Here is a 15125-nt window from a genome sequence, read left to right on the forward strand (position 1 = left end):
GATATTTTCATCCATGTTGTTACTATTAGCTATAATAGTTATGTTTCCATAGTTATGTAAATAAAGTTTGTGTAATGCTTTGTTTATTAATAATATCTACTTTCATGTTCACTTTGTCTATTCTTTCATTTTGAAGAATATATGAAAATTCCTCAAATTTTATTTGGATCAATGACCAATTACGAAGATATTTGTGTGATTAATAGTGGAACAACACATGCCATATTCAAAGATGAGAAATACTTTTCTTACTTGAGTAGGAAAAGGGGAAATGTTAATACAATTTCTAGCAATTCAAAATTAATTGAAGGCTCTGGAAAAGCTACTATATTTCTGCCTAAGGGGACGAAACTTGTTATAGAAGATGCATTATTCTCTTCTAAATCCCCAAGAAACTTGTTAATTTTCAAAGATATCCGTTGTAATAGGTATCACATTGAGACATTAAACGAAATAAATGATGAATATATTGCCACGAAAAATGTCTCCGACTGTAAATATGTTTTGGAGAAATTACCAACTTTGTCTTCTGTCCGTATTATGCGTAAATTAGTACAATTGAAGCACACTCTATCATAAACCAAAAAGTTTAATGATTCAAGTACTTTTGTGCTTTGGGCATGACCGAATAGGTCACCCCTGGATCAATAATGATGAGACAAATTATTGAAAATTCAAATGGACATCCACTTAAGAACTCCGAAGATTCTTAAAAGTGATGAATTTTCATGTGCCACTTGTTATCGGGGAAAATTGATAGCTAAAGCCATCACCAATGAAAGTTGACGTCGGAATCCCCGCCTTTCTGTGAGCGTATACATGAGGATATATGTGGACCTATTTATCCACCTTGTGGGTCATTCAGATATTTTATGGTTCTAATAGACGCATCTTCAAGATGGTCTTATATGTGTCTCCTATTGTCTCGCAACCTGACATTTGTGAAATTATTGGCACTATACTACGCTTAAGGGCACAGTTTTCGGATTATCAAATTAAAGATATATGCCTCGATAATGCCGGAGAATTTACGTCTCAATCTTTTGATGATTATTGTTTGTCAGTTGGGATAAAAGTTGAACATCTTGTAGCTTATGTTCATACCCAAAATTGCCTTGCTGAGTCATTTATTAAACGACTACAATTGATATCAAGACCACTACTTATGAAAACACGGTTGCCCACTACCGTCTGGGGTTATGCTATCTTACATGCAGCATCTCTTATTCATGTCAAACCGACTCATTATAATAAATACTCCCCGTCACAATTAGTATTTTGGTCATGAACCAAATATTGCTCGTCTCCGAATCTTTGGTCATCTTTGGTCCGTATACGCGCCGATAACACCACCACGTCGTGCGACTAAGATGGGCCCCGAAAGAAGGTTAGGAATATGTGTTGGGTTTGAATCACCCCCATTATTCGGCTATCTTGAGCGTTGATGGGAGATTTATTCATTTGCCTGATTTAAAATTGTCAATTTGATGAAACAAATTTTCCACAATTAGGGGGGAGAGAAAAGAAATCGGATAGATTGCGTGGAGAGTTTCATCACTATCTCATTTTGATCCACGTGCCCTCATGTGTGAATGAGATCCGTAAGATCATTCACTTGCAAAATAGCAAATTAAATGCCACGGACGCATTCGATTTGAGAAGGATAACTAAGTCACATATTCATCAAGGTTGATGCCCGAAGGACAATCTACTAAAGGTCATAGCCTCTTAATCTCATACACGTACGAAGCGTGGTAGCCGTTAGGTTCTAAGGATAAAAATCCTAGAAAAAAACACGAAAAATGATCGAATGACACTATGAAAGAATATCATGAAGATATGCAAAAGGTAATTTATCCCGATATGGAGATAGGGAACCCAAGACTGTGTTGACTAAAGAACTATCATTGAGTTCTTCTCGGGGTGATGGGATAGATTTGAATCGATCAAGATTATGCGGATAATGTTTTTGACATAATATTAGACCGAATATTATGGAAAGATCGAGAGATCGGGGAACCTCAATCTATCGAAGGATGTCGACGAAGATATGATTGGCCAAAATGGCAAGAGGATTCAATCGGAATCGAATTCACTTGCCAAAATGCTAAATTTGGACCGGTAGTCCAAACGGCTAATAATGTAAACCTAAACCAGTTGGCCACAAATGGGTCTTTGTGTGGAAAAGGAATGAGAGAAATGAAATTATGAGGCACAAGGCACGCCTTATTGCACAAGGATTCTCTCAAAGACCCGGTATCAACTATGAAGAAACATATTCAACTGTTACGGTTGGTATAACATTTCAATATCTCGTCGGTTTACTGCATACGAAAACCTTGAAATACGTCCCCGATGGATATGGTTACAGCCTATCTTTATGGCTCACTTGATAATGAAATCTATAGAAAATCCTCGAAAAATTTAAAATGCCTCAAGCAATTAGTTCAAAGTCTCGGAGATGTATTCAATCGTATCACAAAGATCGTTGTATGGTCTAAAACAATCGGGGGGCATGGTACAATCGCCTGCGATGAGTACTTGGTAAATGAGCGGCTATATAAATGATGTCATTTGTCCATGTGTTTTTATTAAGAAAACAAAATCGTAGTTTGTTATACTTATTTGTTTTATGTTGATGACATAAACCTAATTTGAACTCAGAAGAGCTCCAAAAGGCGATTGAATATTTATAGAAAGAATTTGAGATGAAAGACCTCGGAAAACAAAACTTTGTCTTGGTTTGCAGGTTGAACATTTAGCAGACGGGATCTTTATCCATCAATCTGCTTATACCGAAAAAGTTTTAAAATGATTTTACATAGACAATGCGCATCCTTTAAGTACTCCAATGGTTGTTCGCTCACTTGAAGTGAGTAAAGATCCGTTCCGACCTCGAAAGAAAATGAAGAGCTTTGGTCCCGAAGTACTATATCTCGAGCGCAATTGGTGCACTTATGTATCTTGCTAATGCTACAAGACCAGACATACGTTCTCGTTAATTTGCTAGCAAGATATAGCTCTTCTCCTACACGAAGACATTGAAACGGAGTTAAGCATAATTGCGATATCCGAACGGAACTAGCGATACGGTCTCGGTTTCATACTAACAAAGGTAATACATCTTGTAGTTGTACAGATACGAGTATTATTTATACGATCCACATAAAACTCTATCTCAAACAGGCTATCTGTTTATATGCGGAGGTACTGCTATAGCATGGCGATCTAGAAAGAAGTCCATTATTGCTACTTCTTCAAATCATCTTTGAGATAATCGCTATTCATGAAGCAAGTAGAGAATGTTTGTGGTTGAGATCAGTGATACATTTCATCAAAGAAAGATGTGGCTTGAAGTGTGATACAAAAATACCCATAGTATTATATGAAGATAATGCTGCATGCATAGCTTAATTAAAAGGAGGTTTCATGAAATGAGATAGAACGAAGCACATTTCACCAAAGTTATTCTTCACGCGAGTCTAAGAATGGTGATATTGTGCAACAAATCCGTTCAAGTGACAATCCTGCAGATATTTTCACCAAATCTTTGCCAACTTTAACATTTGAGAATCTGAGATACAAAATTGGAATGCATCGTCTCCGAGACAGCAAGTGAAGTTTTGATCAGGGGAAGTAAAATACGAGCTGCACTTTTTTTTCCTTAACCAAGGTTTTTGTCCCAATTGAGTTTTCCTGGTAAGGTTTTTAATGAGGCAGCTATCATAGCGTATTACTAGATATGTGTACTCTTTTTTCTTCACTAGGACTTTTTCCCACAAGATTTTTTCTAATAAGGTTTTAATGTGGCACATTATTTATTAATGGACATTCAAGGGGAAGTGCTGTAAATAATATTTAATAGTGAATGTCCATGTGTCATTCAAGTACTTTGGTAATCACCAAAGTAAGTTATCTTTTAGTTAGTGATCACCAAAGTAAGTTATCTTTTAGTTAGTGATCACCAAATGTAAGTTATCTTTTAGGTGGTGAAACCAAATGTATTACTCAATTAGTTTTCCTATAAATAGGACTACTCATGTCCTATTGAAGATACACAGAAGTGAAAGAAATCATATCAATCTTCAAGTCTCTTTCATATATATGTTCTCTTGCATTTTAATTTTATTATTTTATAACAAGTACCAATTTAAGCCATAATAGAGTTTTCATATTTTCCTCACTCAATGCTTGTTTAAATTTTATTCAATAAATTAAAGGACAAATGTTAGCCAGGTAAGGAACCTACGAACCCCCTTCCTCAGAAAATAATATTGTACATATAAGGTCAAAATTATATTTAAGTATATATAATATATGTTAAATCTCCCTCAGCTTCTTTATGTGTATATTTCTTTAAATTTTGAGTCTCTTAATGACAATTCTAATTCAGCTACTATTTAGCTACTACAACATTAAATTTTTTTCAGTAGAACTTTGGCTTAAAATCAATTTATTTGTAAGAATTCTCTAGACAAAACTAAGTATGCGTAATGCTGGCATATAATCCACTTTATCACCAAATAGATAGTGGATATCATAATTCTCTAGATCAAGCAAGAAGCTTGGGTGGATATGGATTTAGACATTTTTGAACCACTTCTTTCACAAGGGGAAAATGAAATTTTGACAATGGAATCTAACAGAGTGGCCATAAATGCAAGAGAAAATGACATGTCTGGCACCCATTAATGGTGCGGCCTAGTGGGTAACAGACAGGTGGATTCAAAGTTCTAAATTTTTGAGTTCTGTATCATAATCCTTTTTATTTATTGGATCTGAATAGTTTAAGTTATACTCCCTTCATTCCATATTATGTGACCTTTAAGCTTTTTATTTTATTTCAAAATAAGTGATGCTTTAGGATTTCAAGAAGAAATTAATCATATTCTTTCAAACTTAACCTTATTTATAATCAAGAATCATTAAATAACTTTTCTTTTTCTAAGCATTAATTAGGGATAAGTTAGTAAAAATACTCATAATTTTCTAGGAGTAGCGAGAAATTTTAAAGGGTGTGCGATGAAATGTTAATAGTCACTTATTATGGAATGGAGGGAGTATATATTAAGTGAATTTTTCAACATAAATACAGGGTTTGAGCTAAAGCTAATTGGTTTTGCCGAATTCATAACTTCAAAGCTAATTGGTTTTGCCGAATTCATAACTTCAATCATAGATCCGCACCTTGTGGCTAGTGAAGTGGGTGCATGTAAACTTTGGAGATCAGGGTTCAAATTTCAATGGAAACAAAAGCACCAATTGAATTTTTTCTATCTGACTAAACCTTGGTGGGTCAGAATCATCTGGTACCTTTGAGGTCTTTCAGTACTAATGTTGTAATTCGATATATGTGTTGTCTGAGTCTTGATGAACAAAGTCATTTGATACTTATGTTGTCTTTTGATACATGTGCCGTCATCCATACATTTCATGTTGTGTATAAGAAATATTGTGATCTTCGCATACATTTAGACCACTCACTTTTAGAAAATTCTTTAGGCATCATCCCGATGAATTTTGATCAATTCTTGTTGAATAAATTCACTAATAGAATAAAACACTCTTTATAAGAAATTTTATATTTTTAGGACTTGAAACTGTAATCTCTCGCTATAGATTAAGAAATCTCAACAATCACATCGTATTTTGAACAATGATTGCTGCAATATTAGTTGAAATTTTGACACTTATTCCTGTCTCAATCCTTTCTTATCACAATACCTCCCCTTTTTTCCCCAACAATGTCTCTTTTCTATTTGCATCACTTACAAATAGTGAAAGGTCCATTATTTAGAAACAAAAGAATCTCGTGTGAAATAAATATTTTAAGAAGTTAACTTACCACTTTTAACTTTCTTTCCTCTTCATGGGGCTTGTATTTTTGGGTAATGATGATGTCTTTGGCTTAAGAAAATGACCTTTTAATTCAACTAACAATTACTTTAATTTCCTTTCTTTTTGTACCTTAGTACTACATCTTAGGACACACACATAAAAGAAAAGGTACTAAACCAATTGAAATTCAGAAATTGAATGGTGAGAAGAGGAAACAAAAAATTCCTTTCCTTCTGATGTGTACAGATTGGGCATCCCTAGAATCAAGTGCTATCCTTCCTATTGGAGGAAGCCAATGCAAAAAAATTCATATATTGGTAAGGCAAGTTAATTCAATAGAGAAGCGTGTCCTGACTGAAAATGAACACGATGTTAGCTGTAGGGTATGATTTTAAAAGTGACTTCAGTTGATCAATTCATCATTCATGAGCAGGGATGTCAAATGAGCGGGTTGAACTGAAATTGGCCCAATTAAAATGTGTTGAGGGAATAAATGGGTTAGGCTAATATTGACTCAAAAGTTACTTGGGTTGAAATGAGCTAAAAATGGGTTGGGTCATAACCCGCCCAATTTGACTCAATTTTTTTGAAGGGTTTATTTTCTAGAAAAACATTTTCGTGAAAAATATTTTCTAGCAATACTTTTTTGGCGAAAAATATTTTTGCGGATTTTTCGAAAATATTTTTGAGGAAAACATTTTCCGTGGTAAATATTTTCGAGCAAAACTTTTTTCATGAAAAATATTTCCCTTCATATCAAGCACACTACAAACTTATAAGATACATGATACAAGAAAAGTGTATACATAAAAAAAAAAAAAAATAGAGTAAACTCAAGCAATAAACCCAAATTTAAGTAAATCTTAAAAACGGGCTAGAATTGGTCTAGTATTGAGCTAAGTTGAAGATCACTTTAAAATGAGCTATGTTGGGTCAAATGGGCTAAAATCGACCCAATGTGAAATTATCTTTGAAACCAACCCATAAAATTTTGGACGAATTGGGGGGCAATTAACGTAATTGCCCTTTTGGGGTGGTCTTTAAATTTTGCCCTCATATTTGAAATCTTTAAATTTTACCTTCGCTAAATCCCATGAGTTTAAGTTCGAACTCCCCCACAAATAAAATTTTAAAAAAAAATTCGCAAGGCGTAGTTTAAATTTCGCTATGCCCCCCGCAAGATACACTTGTGAAGGAATTAGCAAAGTTGATAGGACTCGCATCTTATGCCTTATGGCGTACTTAGCATAAGTATGCCGGATTAAAACATAACTTGATAATTCCTTCACAAGTTTATGCCGCATCGCATAAAAGTTTGTCCATTAAAAGTATGCTCCCATCGCATAAACTTGTTGTGAATTACCAAACTTACGCCGGGTGGGCATACTTATGCGCTATGGGCAAACTTTGTCTTGAAGATATATATGCATTTTTTGTAACCACTTCAGAATCGTGTTAGAACGAGTTACAAACATCCAGACAAACCTATGTAAATATTGAATCAAAATGATGTACTTAATTTCTTTTCAATTCCCACGTAATATCTTCCCGATACCTTCAAATATGTACACTCTTTAGAATCTAAACAAAAGCATCACTTCAAGTCCATATTTCGAGCCAATTAATCCTTAAAGCATCTTTATAAACTACAGAACTTTTTTTTTGTCCAAAACCACGCTATGAGTAAACTACCGTTTGCCTTCTAAGTAAAGTTTAAATTTTGTATGCCCCTAAGCAGTACTTTTAGTTATGTTTAACTAAAAATTGAGGCGTAATTTTGCCTTGAAGAGGCAGACATTTAGTTATGGGATCCGCATAACTTTAACTTTTTCTTAAAGATTGTATCTTTAGATACACTCCCCCCCTTCCTTGCGAAATTATTTTTTTTATTTTATGCCCGAGCGGGGTTCGAACCCGTAACTTCATGTATTCGCTCATCTTTCCAAGCAAAGGGTAAAATTTAAAAGACTACAAATGAAGGGCAAAATTTAAAGACCACAAATTTGAGGAAATGCAAAATTTAAAATTTAAAGACCACCCCAAACGAAGGGCAATCCGTGCAAAAAAATGCGAATTGGGCGGGCAATCACCTTTTGGGCTAAATTTGATACCCCTATTCATGAGTATAAAACTATTACCCGATTTGCATTTTGATTTTCTAAAGATAGATAAAGGAATATTTTAAAAAAAAAAAAAAAAAAAAAAAAAGACTTCCATACATTCCGCAATTTCTTTAAATTTTAAAGTGGAAAAGAAAGCAAGACAGAATGATCCATCCCGTGCCAAGCACGTACCCATCACAAAAGAGACAAAAGATTAAAAAAAATAAGGGACATATCCGATCTAGTTTTATAAACTTAAAGGATGTAATAATATAATATGTTACATGAAATATTATAGGAATATTATTATGTGTATTTGTTGAACAATCCAAGCTTAATTTCAATACTTTAGAAAAAGTTTGAAAGGTCAACAAAGAAGAGGAGAAAAGTCGACTCTGAATCTGACCAAATAAAAAATCAACTTAGTAAAATATAACTAAAACCTTAATCATCCCACGATGTTGCTTTAAGAGAATCTAATATGTTTAGGAGATTAGTTTACACCCAAGAACTTAGTTGAATGAATGGATCTTTTCCATCCATTTTGTTAATCAAAGATTTTGGACTTTGAGAATGAAGAAATTTCAAGTAGGTACTGTTTTCGCTTTTGATGAATTCACCCCTAAGTGACGCAATTCTAGATAAGTCGCGTTGGTGAGTTTCCGATACCGAATGGATAAGAAGAGAGAAAAAACCAATTTTGCCACGATACTATTGAAATTGTTGGCACTATTGAAATTGTTAAATTTTACTTTTCCCTTATATTTTTAGTCCATTCATACCCTTACAATTAACAAATCATCTCGTACTTGCAGTTAACATATACTCCACCATCAAATGGATGACTTTCATTCTTCTACCATTTCACTTTTGATTATGATTTAAAATTATCCTCGAGTTGGAACTTCTTAAGAAGTCAAAGAAAAAACGATTTTTTTCCTCTTATGACGTAAGTAATACTTAGATTAAAAGTACAAAAGTTTAATAGACGACAAAGTCGTTCAATTTCGAATAATACAAGTGCAAATTTGACCCTTTTTCCTTTTAAAAAGCCTTAAAATATTCAATCCTCTCTTGATTCTACAGTAATAAAACAACAGATCTTGTTTTCCCAACTAAAAATGGAACACCTAATGGCCAAAATTACACTTCATAGACAAAAAATCCAATCTTTCTTCTATAGGATAGCTGCAAATTGCTGCAGACATATGAATAGGAAACCCGTGTCCCACTTTTAAAGTTTCTTTATCCTAAGTCTCTATAAAAGACATTTGTGTTACTATTTCAAGCTAACTTAATCATTAGTCAAACACTTCTATTGGTCAATAAATGCAACTTTCTAAGATAAGAGGTAGATACATAGTCAACCTTTCTGTCATAGCTAGTTGCAGAGAATATGTGCACCAAATAAAGCCAGCCATCTTTTTTGCTAACAAAAAGGTAAAAAGGAAACAAATCCAAGAAACCCCTCTTCCCTCTTTAGTATATTTTTCATGATCTATATTTTCAGTTGTTCAAGATTACAGATGAACCAAGAAAAAAAGTATTTCTTGATAGCATCATTAAACCTTTGTGTTTTGTCCTTAATTCTGCAAATAGATAAATGTTTTGCTGTTGATTCACAGTTTGTAGCATGTGAGCCTATAAATTGTAAATATGGTCCAAAAATAAGGTTTCCATTTTATATTCAAGATGAGCAAGAAGCTTATTGTGGGTACCCTGGATTTGGGCTAAATTGTAGTGAACAAGGTTTTCCTGTTGTAAATATTGCTGGAAATGAGTATATAGTTGAAGATATTTCATATCAAGATCATATTTTTAAGCTGAAAAATTCAGTCTTTAACAGTACTATAAGCAATGGTTGTGTTTCTGAGATCAAGAATGTGTCACTCGATAATCGCTCTTTTAAGTTTGTTAATATATCAAGAATTTACTTGTTGTCAAAGTGTAATGAATCTCTACTGGAGCCATTTTTGAAGTACAAGATTGGTTGTGGTGAAGAACTTGCTATGTTTGATAAGGATGAAAGCTTTGAGTTTGCATTACAAGTGTGTAAAAATCATGTAATGGTACCAGTAGAGATGCTTGGAAATGAGGGAAATAATCAAAATATTGACTATCAAGTGATACTGAGAAGGGGATTTAGATTGAGCTGGACAGCTAGTAATTGCAGTGAATGTGCAGAAAGCGGAGGACGTTGCGGATTTGATATACCAAATTTTCAATTCAAATGTTTCTGCCCTGACAGGCCTCATTCAGCTAGCTGCAAACCTACCAGTAAGTTATACATTTGGCCGCTCAGTCAAAATATTTACAGTTGTTAGCCAATTTACATATATTATACACTAATTATACATAGATTATACATTTGTCAGCTACTTTATTGGGCATGAGGGCTATTTAAGTTAATCTCCCGTTATGCTGCACCCATAAATTGAGCTAGGGGAGCGCAAGGGGGTTCATCTGAATCCCCTTTGCTTGAAAATTACACTGTATATACAAGGTTAAATTTTATTTATTTTGTATACATAGTAGATGTTGAATCTCTTTGGATTCTTCTTGTGTTTATTTCCTTATATTTTGAATCCCCTTTAGTGAAAATCCTGGCTCCGCTGCACCTTATGCTATGATTACACACTGTGCTTTAAGGTTTTTCGTGCGATTTACCATGCGCACAAAAAGTTTATCTTGATGATTTAGGCTTCAGGATACAGCTGAATTGGTTGTTTGGATTAGGCTGTGGATGATTAATAATGTGTTCACTACAAAGTTTGTGAAGCCAAGGAAATATCCTTATAGCTGCTAATAACTTCTCTCATGAATGGTGTCCAGTTTCTGATTAGTCCATGCATTTTGGGGTTTGATCTTTTTCGCTCTGTTAATTTTTTTGGTTACACCAGTAGTATTTTGTTAAGTATATGATGAGGATGCCAATTGAAGACTTCTTTGATTTTATTGTCAAATCTAATGGGCCACTGGCCAACCTAATCTCCTTTTCATTAACCAAGTCAAGTTTACATTTTGAGTACAGAATTACAGACTCAAGGTCCGTTAAAGGAAATACCGCTTGTGATCATATCTTAGTTGAGCTTTATCTGTGGTATTCATGTCCACGATTGCATCTTTAATGATACTTATGAAGAACTAGGTTAATGGTTTGAGATGATTTATTGAATTAGATGGACACAGGATTTATAATACATGAAAATTCTTCAATATTTTAGTATCCTTATTTTTCAATCTGGCTTTATACTAAGAACTTGTAAGCCATTAAATTAGTTCTTTTTGTTTCAAACATATGTTTGCATTGAAAGGAGAAGGTGCATATCGATTTGTGCTGAATTTCATTTGTACCATGATTAGGTATTTTTCTATCTATGTATAACAAAACGCAGTTGTAATTAATGTGTATAATTGGCTGCTCATATATTGTGCAGCCCCTTTGCTGACAGAATCAGAGCTGACTTTATGAACTTTAATATAGGTAGGAAATTGCAACATGTAAATCCAAGTCAAACTTAAATAAAAATAAGTAAAACATTTCAGAAGTATGTAATCAGGAGCTGACTTTCATCTCTTTATTTACTTTAGTATAGGTAGAAAATTGCAACAGCAACAACAACTACAACAACATGCCAGTAGAATCCCACAATGTGGGGTCTGGGGAGGGTAGAGTGTATGCAGACCTTACCCCCACCTTGAACGGTAGGGAGGCTGTTTCCGAAAGACCCTCGGCTCAAGAGAGAAAACAAGGCAAAAAGTCAGATAGGGACAAGCATAATAAAAACAATATGAAAACGAGGAATAACAAAAGCGAGAAAGTCACGATAGAACAGTCTGGAAAGAAAGGAGCATTAAGAAAATTGCAACAGCAACTATGTTTAATACTTGGCATATGTTATATTATTCCTTCTTACTCATCAATCATGTCTGTTCAAGTACAACTTATCAAGTACCCTTTTCACATGTTACATAACTATGCATATTTATGTGGCTACCTGGTTTTGTGGTTATTTAAACCATTTTACTAAACCTCCAGCACTAACTACATTAACAAAAGTATCTCCTATGAGAACCAATCATTTCGGTTAGTGAATGCTGAGATATTGAACTCTTCATGCATAGCCCTTGAAGGTTTTAGCTTTTGATTGATCTCCCTTCACATTTTGTTCAACTATAGTAAATCTTTACTTGTTTTATGGATGCAATAACTTCTTTCCAAAGAAGTATGCTGAAAATCCAATGGCTTGTACTTCCAATGCTGTGAATCATTCTTATGCTGTTTTAGACAGTGAGAAAGGCTAAGTCAATTGCAATGTAATTCTTTGTGAGCCATATGTTGCTGCACCAGTTGAAATAGGAAGGAAGAGAAATCAAAAGGCCATCAAATAGACTATCTAAGGTGGTTAGGTGATTGATTTATGTAGCGGTTGTGAAAGAAGTCACAACCATGGTTATTGTTGTAGAGAGGATTATGGCTATTTTGCTCTTCTTTCGTTGTTTGTTTTCGCTAAGCTAAGTTCAGGTGTCTTTGTCACAGCAAAGTGAGACTATAGGCAACCGTTCACGAATTCAATTGCCTTAAAATCCTATCGAACTTGTCTAAGCATTTAACCTATGGATCTGTACTCGTATGGGAATTTTCGGATGCTCGTTCATAATGTCGAATTAGAGGAGGCCAATGTCTTACTGACAATACTTGGACATCCATAAGCAATGATAGAAGCCTCTATTTTTATTCAAAATTGCATGTCTTTTTATATCCATTTTCATCCGCTAAAACATTTTATAAGTTCTAGTTTTTTCCTTGTCAAATGCAGATCACTATTTTTCTATACTACCTCCTCCAACGATTTGTCTGACATTACCTCATTTTACAGGGATAAATAAATTGCGATTGATTCTTGGCTCAGGTAAACTAAATCAGTACTATATTATTATCCCTGAATTTGACACTTCAGAATAGTTCCAAGATTGTGTTAACTTCATTCTTGTCTTTTTCAGTTTTAGGTGGAGCAGTGTTAATAATCCTCGTGGTCGCTTTGATTGTTTGTTGTTACAAGAAAGAACACAAAAGTTGTTTATACTTCACCTCGAAAAATAAATCTTCTGATCCTTCCTTAACACATGACTTCGATGGAGATAGTATTTACCACGGAGTCTCGGTCTTCTCCTATGCGGAACTTGAAGAAGCTACTAGTAACTTTGATTCGTCCAATGAACTAGGAGATGGAGGTTTTGGTGCTGTTTACTATGGTAAGAATCTTGAAAGCAAAATAGACTTTCGATGAGAAAATGACAGACATGGTCCCTTATGTTTGAGGATAGGTTCAAAATAGTCCCTTAAGTATATACTGAACATTTTTGGTCCTTTAAATTTGCCAAAAGTTAACACTTTTTAGTCTCTCCCAATATTTGCCGAACTTTGTCCGTTAGATTTGATGGGAACTATGAAGAAAACAAAAACTAGAGGGAACTAACACTTAGCGGTAAATTTTTTGTGGTTTCTGCTATTTGTGATTTATGTTCTAGAGTTTGGTGCAGCTTTTTGAGGTGTAATTTCACCTATTTTTTTATATCTTTGTAGTGTCTAATGCACTTTTTTCTCTGTTGCATAATTTATGATTTGAGGGGACTTTCTTGGTTTTATGATAAAATCTTTTTTCCCACTATTCCCGTCAAATCTAACAAATAAAATTCAATAAATATTTGACGGAGACTAAAAATGTTAAACTTGGCAAGCTTAAAGGACCAAAACTGTTCAGTGCATAATTAAAGGACTATTTTGAACCTACCCTCAAACTTAAGGGACTATTTTTGTCATTTTCTCGATGTGCAAATGACATGACTAGATAAATAAATTTGTATAGCTTGCTGAATTTGTACTGCATTCCTTACTTAGGTAAACTTAAGGACGGGAGAGAAGTTGCAGTGAAGCGACTTTACGAGCACAACTGCAAGAGAATGGAGCAGTTTAAAAACGAAATCGAAATTCTCACTCGCCTAAGGCACCGAAATCTTGTTACCCTTTATGGTTGCACGTCAAAGCACAGCCGTGAACTCCTCCTTGTTTATGAATACGTTCCAAATGGAACAGTGGCGGATCACCTGAACGGGGATAGAGCCAAGGACGGATTCCTTGCTTGGCCCGTCCGCATGAATATTGCTATAGAAACCGCTAGTGCATTGGCTTATCTCCATGCTTCTGACATAATACATCGCGATGTAAAGACTAGCAACATACTCCTCGATGGAAATTGTTGTGTCAAAGTTGCGGATTTCGGGCTTTCAAGACTTTTTCCGAATGATGCTACTCACGTCTCGACTGCTCCTCAGGGGACAGCTGGCTATGTTGATCCGGAATATCATGAATGTTACCAGCTCACTGATAAAAGTGATGTTTATAGTTTCGGTGTTGTCCTTGTAGAACTTATCTCATCAATGCCAGCTGTCGATATTACTAGGCGTCGATCGGAGATCAATTTGGCCAACTTGGCGATAAACAGGATTCAAAGATGCGCATTCGATGAGTTGATCGATCCGTGTTTGGGATTTAAATCGGATGCACAAGTTATGAGAATGACTACTTCAGTAGCAGAGTTAGCATTTCGATGCTTGCAGCTTGAGACGGACTTGAGACCTACAATGGATGAAGTATTAGAGACACTAAAACATATTCAAGGCGCCTATACGGATCACACCAAAGATGAGAAGACGAAGGACGAAATTGTCGAAAAGGCTCCTACTTCTCCTAAATCAGATAAAGTAGTTTTGTTAAACAAAATGCAATTGCCACCTTCACCTATTTCTGTAACTGAGAGGTGGGTTAGTAGCTGCGGCAGTAGTAATATTAGCGGGTGAAATTCTTACACGTTTTTTCTTTCCTTTCAACGTACATATTATTAATATGTATTCATTCATATGTAAAGGAATAAGTTGCTGAGACCTTTCTTGTTTATCTTTATTACTATAATTTTTACTTTTGTTCTTTGTTCACCGTTTTCTGAACACATTTTCTGATTTATAGTGTGTAATTATATAATATGGACATGCTTTCTGCACTAAAAACCATCCATATTTTTCATGGGATCCCACATTTGAGGCTTACTTAAATGAATATCAGAGGACATTTTTCTTTCTTTTTATCAGAAAAGTCACTTATTTTTTGCAATTTCACTCAAAAAC

At 34.6% G+C, this 15125-nt stretch overlaps 1 protein-coding gene across 2 annotated transcripts; it reads left to right on the forward strand.

Annotated features, from left to right (window-relative positions):
• Window positions 1–9276: 9276 nt before the first annotated feature.
• LOC132067628 (LEAF RUST 10 DISEASE-RESISTANCE LOCUS RECEPTOR-LIKE PROTEIN KINASE-like 1.2) lies at window positions 9277–14887 on the forward strand. Of its 2 annotated transcripts, none has more exons than XM_059460915.1 (4): window positions 9277–10217; window positions 12761–12853; window positions 12945–13196; window positions 13843–14887. In XM_059460915.1, the coding sequence occupies exons 1-4, from the start codon at window positions 9434–9436 to the stop codon at window positions 14799–14801; spliced, it is 2088 nt and encodes a 695-aa protein (XP_059316898.1). In that variant the 5' UTR covers window positions 9277–9433; the 3' UTR covers window positions 14802–14887. The 2 variants fall into 2 exon arrangements, with proteins under 2 accessions (XP_059316898.1, XP_059316899.1); XM_059460916.1 differs by having other exon boundaries at window positions 9282–10217; window positions 12821–12853.
• The last annotated feature ends 238 nt before the right edge of the window (window positions 14888–15125 follow it).

This window comes from Lycium ferocissimum, chromosome 8 (assembly GCF_029784015.1).
Source record: "Lycium ferocissimum isolate CSIRO_LF1 chromosome 8, AGI_CSIRO_Lferr_CH_V1, whole genome shotgun sequence".
NCBI classification, from domain to species: domain Eukaryota; kingdom Viridiplantae; phylum Streptophyta; class Magnoliopsida; order Solanales; family Solanaceae; genus Lycium; species Lycium ferocissimum.

Bases quoted from the DNA above. Each gene is read 5' to 3' on its own strand.
- LOC132067628 (XM_059460915.1), top strand. From the start codon at position 9,434: ATGATCTATATTTTCAGTTGTTCAAGATTACAGATGAACCAAGAAAAA. The intron at 10,218-12,760 runs GTAAGTTATACA...TGTCAAATGCAG, and splicing joins AGCTAGCTGCAAACCTACCA to ATCACTATTTTTCTATACTA. The intron at 13,197-13,842 runs GTAAGAATCTTG...TTCCTTACTTAG, and splicing joins TTTTGGTGCTGTTTACTATG to GTAAACTTAAGGACGGGAGA.